This window comes from Gekko japonicus, unplaced genomic scaffold (genome assembly GCF_001447785.1).
Source record: "Gekko japonicus isolate JY-2015 unplaced genomic scaffold, Gekko_japonicus_V1.1 scaffold247, whole genome shotgun sequence".
Taxonomy (NCBI): Eukaryota; Metazoa; Chordata; class Lepidosauria; order Squamata; family Gekkonidae; genus Gekko; species Gekko japonicus.
The window spans coordinates 241,572-254,652 of NW_015166427.1; the positions used below are offsets into that span (position 1 = coordinate 241,572).

Consider the following 13,081-nt stretch of genomic DNA (forward strand, 5'->3'; position numbering starts at 1 on the left):
TACCACTTCGGTGGGAAGGTAACAGCGTTCTGTGCGCCTTGGTGTTTAGTCATGCCGGCCACATGACCACGGAAATGTCTTTGGACAGCGCTGGCTCTTCGGCTTTGAAACGGAGATGAGCACTGCAACCCTAGAGTCGGATTCGACTGGCTTTCGAGCAAGGGAAACCTTTACCTTTACCCTTAAAATAAAGCAGCATTTCACCATATTTAAGAGCAGGCAGATTTCATCCTACTAGCATTGAGCTGGAGCAGGGGTATATCCTAGTTCAAGGCTTGCCCTAGAAGGGCTCTAGTTGGCAAGTGGAAGGGCAAAGCACCTGACTGGAGCAGCTGAGAGGAAGATTTAAACACTGCTTCCACATTCCTCACGGATCTTTCTTTTTACTCTTAAAAGGAATCTGAAAAAATGTAATCTGCAAAAAGTAACCAGCCACCCTCCCCTGTCCTGCAAACAGTGGTTATAGGTTTGATTGTTTATTAATCTTGATCACTCTGTTCCCAAGCATACTTACCTGGAATTAACTTTCCTTGAAATCACAGGAGGTCAGTGTATGGATCAAAGTGGCTACAAATGGGCTGCCAGACTATTACCTGGAATAATACTATTACCATTTCCATTTTACTGTTCATTCATAGCTCTCTGTAGAAAGCAAACATTTGTAATGGTTGTTAAGTGGTGTTATTGATTACTATATAGTGTATGTACCTGTACTTTGGGGATCTGTATTTGTTGGATTTGCAGTTTAAAATTGTTTAACACTTAGTTTTCCTCTTGTTTTTCAGGTTGGAGATATCGTGATGGTAAAAGAAGATGATACATTTCCTTGTGACTTAATACTTTTGTCAAGTAGCCGTGCCGACGGAACATGTTTTGTTACAACAGCAAGTTTGGATGGCGAGTCCAGTCATAAGGTAGTAAATTTGCTGAAACTTCATTGTAAGACCAGATTGAATGCTTTTTAAGCCTTGCATAGCCCACATCTTGTGCGTGGAGGTATTTGTTACTCTTAAGCTTAGGCTTAACCAAACAGTGCACCAAACAGTGCAGAGCTATTTGATTTAGTTTACAGAATTGGAAATTTTCAGTGGTACTAAAAAAATCCAAACTTAGAGTCCTGTGGCACCTTTAAGACCAACAAAGGTTTATTCCAGGTATGAGTTTTCGTGTGCAAGGCACACTTTATCAAATACATTGCAGTGGTGTGTAAGGTTCAGACTTATAGACAGGGAAATTAACATGTAACATGATGATGTTTAAGACCTGCAAAGTCCAAAATAATAAGCTAAGGTTATAAGGTCAACAGCTATAAAGCAATAAATATGTCCGAATAGCAGATAAATGTCCAAAGGTGTCTTTTCTAATTGTGGGAAGCAAACTGAGAATCTCCATACTGTCCTCCCAGGCGGGAAGATGACTTAACAGCACTTTTTGAGGTGGATGCAGGGTCATGTCAGCAAAGCATTCCAATATTCCCGGCATTACATTCAGTATTCTAATGTACTATTCTGAAAAAGAAAAACACTAAAATACAGAGGATTTATAGTCCCCCTTGTTGAGAATACATACGTGAGGACTGAATGAGTTAGTATATGTAATGAGATAAAAAAAACAATATCCCTGTTGAGTCCTGGGGAGGTTTTTGTCCCAAGTGTTGTAATTACTTGTAGTACTGTTGACCTTATAACCTTAGCTTGTTATTTTGGACTTTCCATATCTTAAACATCATCATGTTACATGTTAATTTCCCTGTCTATAAGTTTGAACCTTACACACCTTACAATGTATTTGAAAAAGTGTGCCTTGCACATGAAAGTGCATACCTGGAATAAACCTTTGTTAGTCTTAAAGGTGCCACTGGACTCTAATTTTGTATTACTACTTCAGACCAACATGGCTGCCCACCTGGATCTAAAAAAAATCCAGTAATTATTTAGAATTGAAGAATTTTGCAAACTAAAAATAATTGACTACTTTATTATACCCTGACAGTAGGCAATATTTTTCCAGTTTGAATCTCTCATTTTAGTTTTAGAAGTACCTTGACTAATGAACATGTGATTTACCTATATCTTTTCTGTCCATTCCAGACATATTATGCAGTTCAAGATACAAAATCCTTTCAGAGTGAACAAGATATTGACACTTTGCATGCTACTATTGAATGTGAACAACCTCAGCCTGATCTATATAAGTAAGAATATGCAGTAAATTATTCTCTTTTTGTTTATGGTGGCTTTACTGAAATAATTGTTCATACTAGGCTCCAGGTGTGCACAATGATTTATCTTGGAGGGTACAGGGAAACTGCTTCCTAAATATTCTTGCCAGAAGAACTGAGTAGCCTCCGTGTATTTCTAGCGGTTTGGTTCCTCTCCTCTCCTCTCCTCTCCTCTCCTCTCCTCTCCTCTCCTCATGCCTCGTTGGTCCAACATAGTGGTAGAACTAGGGCACTTGTAATAGTAATGCTTCTAGGTGTGTCTTTGTGTGGTTTTATGTGCCTATTCTTGATCTGTGAATTAAATAGAGTCTAGAACAACTCAAACAAGCTGTTGATATGTCTTATGTCTGTACCAGGTCCAAGTTTTTACATGGTTGCTGCATTGCCATTAAGGAGTTCTAGCTTTTCATTGGTACTGTTTTCTGACCATGATATTTGGTGGGGTGGGGTGGAATGATATCTTAGCTAAGCATCTTTTGCATTACGTATTTTGTCCTTGGTTGTTGAATTGCCGCTAGTGCTTGGAATTGTTTTTGATGCATGTTGTTTAGAGTATTTCTGAAAATTACCTTCAGTTAGATGTAATGCCATGTTTTATGCCTATTCTGCCAAGCCTGAGTTGTGGGAATGAGGCCAAGCAGATTCAGTTTCTGTTGGCTCTTCTTCCATTCCCTACTGTACGATCATGCTTAGAATCCTAACTTGGAAAAGTGCCTGAACAAAGCTAAGTAACAGCTGACTGCTAACTGTGTGCCAGCATTCATTCATGAGTTTTATATGGAGTCAGTAACTGGTCTTGATACCATGCACATTGAATGTATTCAGATAGGAATAAAAATCATAATACACATATTAGCTACACTGTCTTTTTAGTAAATTAGGATTGTATTATATGCTGTAAGAGTTCAAAAGTGTAGCAGTGGTGGTGTGTTTTGGCAAAATTAAAAAGTGGCATATTTAAGACTAGCCAAGTTTATCCTGACATAAGCTTTCATCACTTCACATGCTTCTGAAGAAGTGAGGTCTGACTCAAACTTATACTGGAACAAACTTGGCTATTTATTTATTTTAAATGTTTCTATGCCACCTTTCTACCCCATTAGGATCCCCAAGGTGGCAGACATTAAAACATTAAAAACAGCATATAGAATTATGAAATAATTTGATAAAAACACATAAATATATATGATTAGTTTTAGAGGTGCTACTTAATCTCTGTTTTACTTGTCAATGTATAGTTGGGAATAGGGATGGGCACAAACTGGGAAAATGGAGGTTCGTCCCAGTTCGTGGTTTATGAGGTCTCACAAACAACGAACCTCACCGAATTTCCGCATTTAACAAACCAGTTCTCAGATCTTCCCTCCCTCCTTTCTGCTGGTGGCTTCCCAAGGCCAGCAGAATGGAAGTGTGTGTGTGGGGGGGAGAATTCTTGCAAAAGCCATTTAAAGGGAATGTTTTTTATTTAAAGATACCAATACAGGAACAAAAACAACGTTAACAACATTAATAAAGTGTACAACAAAACACAGAGTAATAGCATGTAGTAGAGTTACAACTCAAAATAACATTGGCAATTTTAATAACTTTAAATGGCTTTTGCAAGTCATTTTAGCAATCCCTCTCGCTTCCCCCCCCCCCCGCTCCCCACCATGAATCCCATGAATGTCTGAAATCGTGTGGAGTATCATGGGAGGGTCATGGATAGGGATAGGCACAAACCTCCAGTTTGCAAACCATGAACTGATTATGTTCATCACAAAATTAAGTTCATGACAAGCTTCATGCCCATCCCTAGTTCGGAATACTTCCGTTTACATGGATTTAGGCTATGATCCTAGGCTTTACCTATTTGAAAGTGTCATCATATATTTAACTTATTTTTGAGAAATGCATTTACAGTTGAGTTACATGTTCCATACATAAGGAACCAACGATACTCAACAGTATATATACATACAAATAGAAGAAGAAGAAGAGATTGGATTTATACCCCGCCCTTCACTACCCAAAGGAGTCTCAGAGCGGCTTACAAACTCCTTTCCCTTCCCCTCCCCACAACAGACACCCTATGAGGTAGGTGGGGCTGAGAGAGCTCTGTCAGAAACCTCCTTTTTTCTAGAACAGCTGTGCCAGACCTATGGCTTGCCCAAGGTCGTCCAGCAGGTGCCAGTGGAGGAGTGGAGAATCAAACCCGGTTCTCCCAGATTAGAGTCCACGCATTTAACCACACCAAACTGGCTCTCTTAAATACAGTTCGACTCATACTTTTGTACATTTAATTATCAAATACAAAACATTCTATAATGAAAAACAACAACAATTTCTTTCAGAACAGTACAAACAGTAGAACAAGCGGGAGTAAAAAAAATGTCTAGTGAAACTTTCCAGATGTGTATAAATTGATCACGAGGTCCCAGATGTGTATTTAACTTATTTCTGAGAAGTTCATTTGCAGTTGAGTTACATGTTCCTTCGGCTTCAAATGGGATTTATTTGTCAGAGTGTGGAGAGTTGTTTCTGCCTTGCTCACTTCAGTAGAGCTGAAGCAGTTCCATGTTTAATTGGTTGATGGAGCCAACACTGAGATATCAACACTAGGCTAATAAAATTGAACATTGGATTTGGCACTAATGAGATGTTAGGTACTGTTGAGCACTCAGGTGGAATGGCTGTTTGCCTTTGGGACTTCAATTTGAAGGCCCTCTGGTGTGCTGGGTATATAACAGAATTTCCAATTACCAGTCCTGAAAAGCAGTCAACTGAAAAGCACTTGAAAGAGCCACTGTTGAAGAAAAAAGTGAGACACCTGTGTGTGCATGCACGCATGCGTCTGTGCATGTGCACACACACAACCCCTTATGTAAACTGGAAAGAGTCTGTCAATCCCCCTCCCAGGGAGGGTCAGGGGCCACTTCCCCCACACAGGTGTTCCATCATTCTTCAGTCTTTCCAATAAAAGGCAGACACCAGGAGACAGCTAACATTATGTTTTATTGCACAGTTCGCTCACAGCTGCGGTGGCTCAAGTGGTTAAGACGCTGAACTGCAGGCTGTGGAAGGTCAGTAGTTCAGTGGTTCAAGACCCGGGTGCCGCAAGACAGGGTGAGCTCCCGTCTCTAGTTCCAGCTCCTGCCAACCTAGCAGTTCGAAAGCAAGAAATTGCAAGTAGATAAATAGGGACCACTCCGGTGGGAAGGTAACAGCGTTCTGTGTGCCTTGGTGTTTAGTCATGCCGGCCACATGACCACGGAAACGTCTTCGGACAGCGCTGGCTCTTCGGCTTTGTAACGGAGATGAGCACCGCAACCCTAGAGTCGGACTCGACTGGCTTTCGAGCAAGGGAACCTTTACCTTTACTTTACTTTGCTCACAGTATAACAGAGTTCCAGGTTCAAATGTCATATTATAGCCAAGAGGTGCACAGTATTTCTACCTGTTCCCATCAAGGTTCTTTAACGGGTGCTCTAGCTGTTTCATTGTTACTGCAGGGTTGTTTTGGGGTAGGGTGGGGCTAAGAGAGTAACCCACTGCTTTCCTGGACAGAGATCAGTTCACCTGGAGAAAATGACTGCTTTGGAAAGTGGACTCTGTGGTATTATACCCCACTGAAGTCCCTCCCCTTCCTAAACCCAACCCTCCTCAGGCTCCACCCCCAAAATCTCTAGGTAATTCCTCAACCTGGACATGGCAACCCTGCTGGTCCCTTCTGTCCTCTCAGGCTTACTGCCCTTACCAGCTACCTGTCTTCCTTCCTTCTTTCTTCCTGCTCTGGGCTTTTATTCTCCTTCCTCCTGCCAAGCCCCTATCATGGCAGTCTTGATTGGCTCTGGAGTACACCTTTACTCCCAAGGAGATCTCTTCTTCCAATGCAGCTGTTACTCCTGTGGAGTCTAGTTCTAGCAATCCGTGGAGTCCTGTTCTAGCCGTCTTGGCCACTACATGCCTTGTAGGTGTCTTCAGGGACCAGTCCTGCCTTTCCCCCCTCCTGGTAGTTATGGTGCTGACTCTCTTGGGTTGTTCCCAGACTCGGCCACTTTAAAGCCTAGCCTGCAGGATTTTAACTATAACAGACAACCCAGTAAACTTTTTGAGAAATGTTTACTTTTGGGGAGTGACCTCAAGGAAGCAGGACCAAGCATAGAAAGTGTTGGCTGGTGAATTCACATGGACTAGCAAGAAGCAGAAATAGAAGTGAGAGGAAGGAAGGTAGAATGGAACAGTTTAGAACTTTATCAAATTACAAAGGCTTAGGGTGGCTTACAAAAATTCAAAACACATAAATAGCTGTTAAAACAATCATAAAACCTTTTGAAAACCATCCAAATAATATAAAGTGCTAGTACATTGGTCTGGAAATAATAATACAGTATTGTTTAAAAAAAAATGTGGATCCTGTCAGAAATAAGAAGAGAGGTTGGGTGGAGAAGAGTGAGATTGTTTTAATAGAACTATTTGATGGAAGAAGTTAGCAGTGGGAAAGCAAGAAAGGAATTTGTCATGAATTTTAAGATAAAAGATTATCTAGGGGCATTAACATAGATGGACAGGAGAGAGGGTAAATTTTAAAACAGAAGGAGTAGCAAGTCCTGCTAACTTTCTGCAGTATTTCTGATCAAATATAAACTCAACTTGCTACTCTAATAACATAAAATACATAATTCATAACTTGTTTAGCATATAAAATTGTACTATTTAGCATATTTTCTGCAATGCACACTACCTGGGTCAACCCTTGAAAGCATTTGGAAACGTCAATTGGTGCAGAATGCTTCAGCCAGGATATTGACAGGAGTAGGTCACAGGGACTATATCACTCTCATCTTGGTTTATCACACAGGCTCCCAGTCTGTTTCCAGGCACAACTCAGAGTGCTGGTGTTTACCTTTAAAGCCCTATATGGTTTGGGACCAACATGCGAAAGAGATCTTGGGGTAAGAGTGGACTGTAAACTAAATATGAGCAGTCAGTGTGATGCGGTGGCAAAAAAGGCTAATTCAGTCTTGGGATGTATTAAAAGGGCCATAGTATCGAAATCGCAGGAGGTCATAGCCCCTCTGTGTACTGCGTTGGTCAGGTTGCACCTTGAGTACTGTGTGCAGTTCTAGAGGCCTCACTTCAAAAAGGATGTGAGCAAAATTGAGAGGGTGCAGAAGAGAGCGACGAGGATGATCAGCGGTCTGGAGACTGAGCCCTACGAGGAAAGGTTAAGGGCCCTGGGAATGTTTAGTTTGGAGAAGAGGAGATTGAGGGGGGACATGATTGCTCTCTTTAAATATTTGAAAGGATGTCATTTGGAGGAGGGCAAGGAGCTGTTCCAGTTGGCAGCAGAGGATAGAACCTGAAGCAACGGGTTTAAATTACATGCAGAAAGGTATCAGCTGGATATTAGGAAAAACTTTTTAATGGTCAGAGTGGTTCAAAGGTGGAATCAGCTGCCTAGGGAGGTGGTAAGTTCCCCTTCACTGGCAGCTTTCAAGAAGAGGCTGGATGAATATTTGTCAGAGATGCTTTAGGCTGGTCCTGCATTGGGCAGGGGGTTGGACTAGATGGCCTGTATGACCCCTTCCAAGTCTATGATTCTGGGATTCTATGAACATACTTGAAGGACTGCATACTTCCTTATGAACCTACCTGTCCACTGTGGCTATCTTCCGAGGCCCTGTTTTGGCTCCCCCTGCCTTCTGATATTAGACAGGTAGCAACCTAGGGCCTTCTCAGTTGTTGCACTAAAACTCTGAAAAAAAAATCCCGAGGGTGATATGTCTGCCCCTTTTTGTTGCCATCTTCTGCCTGCGGGTGAAGACTTTCTTGTTTTGTTTGATGTACCCTGAGCAATCCCTCCTTTCTAACCAATGTGTTAATTATTGTTTTTATGTTTTTGTATGTGTATTTTAGCTCTGGCTTTGTTTTAATTATGTATTTTAATTTGTTTTAATGGTTTTTAGGATGTGATTTTATTGTATATGTTTTTAATTTGTTAGCTGCCTTGGTGGCCCTTGAGGGCAGAAAGGTGGGGTATAAATTTTGTAAAATAAATAGATTTATGAAATCATAATGTATATATTTCCTTAGTTCAAACAAAATTGTCAGTATACCCAAAACTTGAGAGAGTGTTGCACACTTTTACACCCTATGCTACATAGGCATGTATATTTTAGTTTTTTCCCTTTGGAATTTCTCTTCTAAGGGTTCACTGCCACCACCCTTTTGACTGTCTTATCCTCCAGCAAGAAAGAGCAATAAACTGCTGGTTTTCTTATGACAGGTTTTCTACATAATGCTGGCAAGGCAAAGATATACTGTAGGAGTGAGATCAAGATAAGATCAGATTAATGGTACCACTTTGGAGTATCTCCATTAGGGGTGGGAATGAACTGGGCAAATGGAGGTTCATCCCAGATCTTGGGATCACATGAACAACAAACCTTCACAAGCTTCCCCGTTTACCAAACCAGTTTGTTTCATGAGGTTCGTGTTGGTGTGTGTGTGTCTTCCCTCTTTTCTGCTGGGCTGCTGGGGGCAGCTTCCTGAGGCCAGCAGGATGGAAGGGGGGGGGATCTTCCCTTTCTCCTTTCTGCTGGCAGCGACTCCCTGAGGCCAGTAGAATGAAAGAGCTTGCAAAAGCCATTTAAAGGGAATGTTCCCTTTAAATAGCTTTTGCAAGCTGTGTCTGAGTGAAGTCTAAGTGGCCAGTTCTCCCAGAAGTGAACTGCACAAGCCTCCGTCAAAAACATGGAGATTCATTGGAGGTTCATTGTGGGAGGGATTGTACGACTCTCAACTCACGAACCAGGCAATGTTCATCACGGAATTAGGTTTGTGATGAGGTTTGTGCCCACCCCTAATCTCCACTAAGGTAGATCGAACTTCTTGAGAGGCAGGTGCGTTCGTTGGAGCAAAAATAAAACAGGAGTATCATGGCACTTTAAAGACTTAATAAAATTCTATTCTACCATAAGCTTGCGTGATCAAGAATATTCATAGAGGCCATTCATTAGTTATGCTAAGCTAGTTAATTGGTGGGGAGTTGAAGGTTTTGCTAGGATAAGTGTAATGCATAAGAGCTCCCAAGCTCGGGGGAGGGGCAGCATCAAATCTGTTAAAGAATTCCAATACAGCAGTTTCACCCTTTGAAGTCCTTTTATTGAAGAATTGGGACTTTCAGGTCTGTCCAGTGGTTTGTGAATATTGTGATTTTAAATGTCAGATTTATGTCAGTTTATTCTTTTATGTAGGGGACAGACTCATTTTTCCTATGTAGAAAGCCGAAGGGCATTCTTGAAGCATGATGGCATACATCACGTTGGAGGATGAGCGAGGGAATGGGCTCACGATGGTAGAACTGACATTATTAGGTCCTGTAATAGTATTGCCTGAGTATTATATGGATTTCAGAGTCACCAGATGAGGGCAGGCAGAAATTCACAAGCACAGAGTACCCTGTGTGCTCTTCTCATGAAGATGGCACTATCTTCTAGGTGCAGAAATAATTTTTGGAGTTAAATTTTTTTATGCCTGAAGATCACATAGGAATTATCATTATCTAGTGCTGTAAGTGTACTACAAAAAAAACTCTGCCATCTGCAAAGGGGCAAAAAGCACCTTCTGCAGTACTGTTGTCTTGGGAAAAGAGTGTTTATGGGGTAGGCTGGAGCCTTACCTCCTTTGGTGCTGCGGTCCCAATCCAAATCAGTCCTTGCAGCACTTGAGTAAGCAAGTTCCCTGTAGCCGCCATACGGCTGCCGGGAACTTGTGTCCAAACATCTCATGTCGTGTGGCTGTAGATCTGCAGAAAGAAGAAAGAGGTAGTCAACTTTTAGATAGTAATGGGAGTTTAGATAGTAATGGGAGCTTGTTCATTGTCATTTCAGGCCAGGAATGGGCAGCTAAGGATACACAGCCTTTAGGATAGATTTGTGGTTCATCTTTCTAGAGGAAGAAGCAAAAACAACTTGCATGCAGGTTTATACCATTACCTTATTGTATGTTTTTCTACAGAAGTCTCCTAATGTGCTTTTCTGTTTCAGGTTTGTTGGCCGAATAAATGTTTACCATGACCAAAGTGAGCCTACTGCAAGGTAAGACTTTTTTAAAAAAACTGCTTAGGTTATTTATTCCTCGCTTTGAGCAGATTTTATAGGAACGGTTCCTTTGGTCTGTCAGAGGTTTTGGATTCAAAACACAGATTTCAACTGTATATAGTAAACAGTATTGTTGTTTTTTAAGTTGAGGCATTCTCAATCTTGTTCAAATTTAACATTGAAAATTAGTGTTTCGCAAAAGATGGGGGAAACCGATCCGTTCTATTTCCTAAACATGATTAACAGTGCAATCCTAAGCAGGGCTACTCAGAATCCTACTGGTCTATTCAGTGATGACTACTCCCTGGAAAACGTTCTCAGGATTGCACTGTAAGAAATTAAGCTGTTGGGGACATCAGCTGTACGATGTGTATTTTTAATCTGAATAGTGGGCTGAAGCAAGAATAATAATAATAATAATAATAATAATAATAATAATAATAATACTTTTGATTTATTGATCGCTCTTTCCCACACACCTGCAGGCTCAGAGCGATTTACAGTTACTCTTTGACAATTGGACTAACAATATTCGTGGGGGATAGGGAAGACAACATACAGCATTTTTAACTGCACACACATTGCAGCTAGCCGGGGCTTCATCTGCGGGCTGGATCAGTCGTGTTCCGACGGCAGTTATTCTATGCTACAGAAGTAGAAGTAGATTAAAATGATCTGAGGGCGCAAATGAATGGCATAAGACTTGGGGGTTGAATTTTGCATTCTCATTACAGCTTGTGGAACTTCTCAAAATACAGCCCTTGGGGCTTTGTGTACCCTTGGGACCCTTGGTATTGCCAAAATTCCCCCGCGGCTGAGTAGGCATGCACCTTACTTGCAGAAGAGAAGTCTGGACTCGACCTCATAGCCTTTTTCTCACCAGCAGGCTGTAGTTTTCTTGGGATTGAGCACACATCACTTGATTTGGTGGTGGTGGCCAGTTTGGTGTAGTGGTTAAGTGCGCGTACTCTAATCTGGGAGAACCGGGTTTGATTCCCCACTCCTCCACTTGCACCTGGCTGGATGACCTTGGGCAAGCCATAGTTCTGATAAGAGCTGTTCTTGAAAAAGAGCAGTTTCTGTCAAGAGCTCTCTCAGCCCCTCCTACCTCACAGGGGGTCTGTTGTGGGGAGGGGAAAGGAGTTTGTAAGCCGCTCTGAGACACCTTTGGGTAGTGAAGGGCGGGGTATAAATCCAATCTCTTCTTCTTCTTGATTTAAATCTGGAAAGGAATAAGCTTCATTTCAGCCTGGTCTATACACGCAGTAGAAGCAGATGGCGGAATGGACTTCAGTGAGGAATTGCTTTTTTTAAAAGAACTTTCCAGTGTTAATAATTTCTTGTTGATGGAAAACAAGCACAGCATACAAAGGTTTAGGCTATAAACATTCTCCCTGATGTTCTAAGTTTTATTTGCAGAGGATTTTTAGATGGAGGATAAGCATTAAAAATGTGAGCTTTTCCACCTGTAGTCTGAAACGATACCGCCTATTCTGCCACTTCAGAATTCTACCCCCTGCATGTGTTGACCGCCACATTTAAGACTGCAGGGATTTTGCCTGCCTTGGAGTATTGGCTCCGTTTTAGATTTTGTGGTGTTCGTGGCATCTTTTAAAAGCCTCGGGCAGCTGGAAAATTGCATTGGATAAATTCATAATAAACGTTTGAAAAACAGTATTTCAGGGTTTAAATTTACCATTTTGATCAGCTGCTTACATGTGTGTTCACTTAATTAGCTACTTTTGACTCTATCTGTTGCAGTAAACTTCTGTTCAGGAAAATGGAAGTGTAGAAGCAAAGAGTTTGTGTGAATATTGTAAAGGGCATATTTATATTTATCTTAGCAAGGGTGTTCTTGAAGGGTCAGATGTGTTTACCTCAGGGGTCTTTGGGGGGGGACGCGGGGGGACGCCATCCCCCCGGGTGAGGTGCGGGAGGGCGGGGTCTGGAGCTCCCTGCTGGTGCCCGCTGGAGGTCGCCGCCGGATGTGGGGAGGACACACTTCCGGTGATGTCAGGGTGTGTGGCATATGCTAATGAGTTATGCTAATGAGTCCCCCTAGCTCTTTTTCTACGAAATGACCCCTGGTTTACCTTTTTGGTCCCAGGACTTTGATTTATCACTATGGGGGAAGGGATCAATATATGGGAGGCATATGGCTGTCCCTGGCACACAAAATACTCGATTGATTAAAAACTGGTAGCTAAAACCAAGGTAGAATATTTACTGATAAAGAACTGTGTACTGATTTTGCCCCAAATACTTTATGACATAACTTTTTCTTATTCCATCCTCCCAAATTTATACAACAGTAAAATAATGTATATAATTTAAGCAGCTTTTTGTTTTTCTCAGGATGTAATGAGTACTTTTTAGAACATAATCAGTTGCCTCTGTATCTGGCAAAGCCGCTTTTTGTAAAACTCTTTAATTTGAAAGCACTAATACGCTCAAAGATCTTCTGTCAAGATCACTCATGCTTATTCATAATCTGTGGTGAGATACTGAAGAAAGATTTGTGTTATCCATATGTAGTCCAAATGGTGTTTCCTCTTAATTGTTAAGGATGACCTTTGACGTTTTTAATTTTAAAAAGGTGAGCAGTTATATGCCTATAAATAAATATTTTCCTCTGCCTTAAGTATTCATAAGTAAAGCTATTCTTATATTTAATCAATCTTTAACCAGAAAGACCATTAAGTAAGCAGTTTCAGGTTTGTACCGACTGCAGAACTTGCTTATTACATTGTAAAACAGTGACAGTGTAACTGAATGT

The 13,081-nt window shown here is 41.3% G+C and overlaps 1 protein-coding gene across 1 annotated transcript in view; it reads left to right on the top strand.

The window, feature by feature from the left end:
- ATP11A (ATPase, class VI, type 11A) overlaps nucleotides 1–13,081 on the top strand; it is a gene marked incomplete at its 5' end in the record, with an annotated part of 92,248 nt that overhangs the window by 28,028 nt on the left and 51,139 nt on the right. The window contains 3 exons of the mRNA XM_015411767.1: nucleotides 786–914; nucleotides 2,091–2,194; nucleotides 10,252–10,302. Coding sequence (XP_015267253.1) covers nucleotides 786–914; nucleotides 2,091–2,194; nucleotides 10,252–10,302 — 284 coding nt within the window. The remainder of the gene's footprint in view (nucleotides 1–785; nucleotides 915–2,090; nucleotides 2,195–10,251; nucleotides 10,303–13,081) is intronic.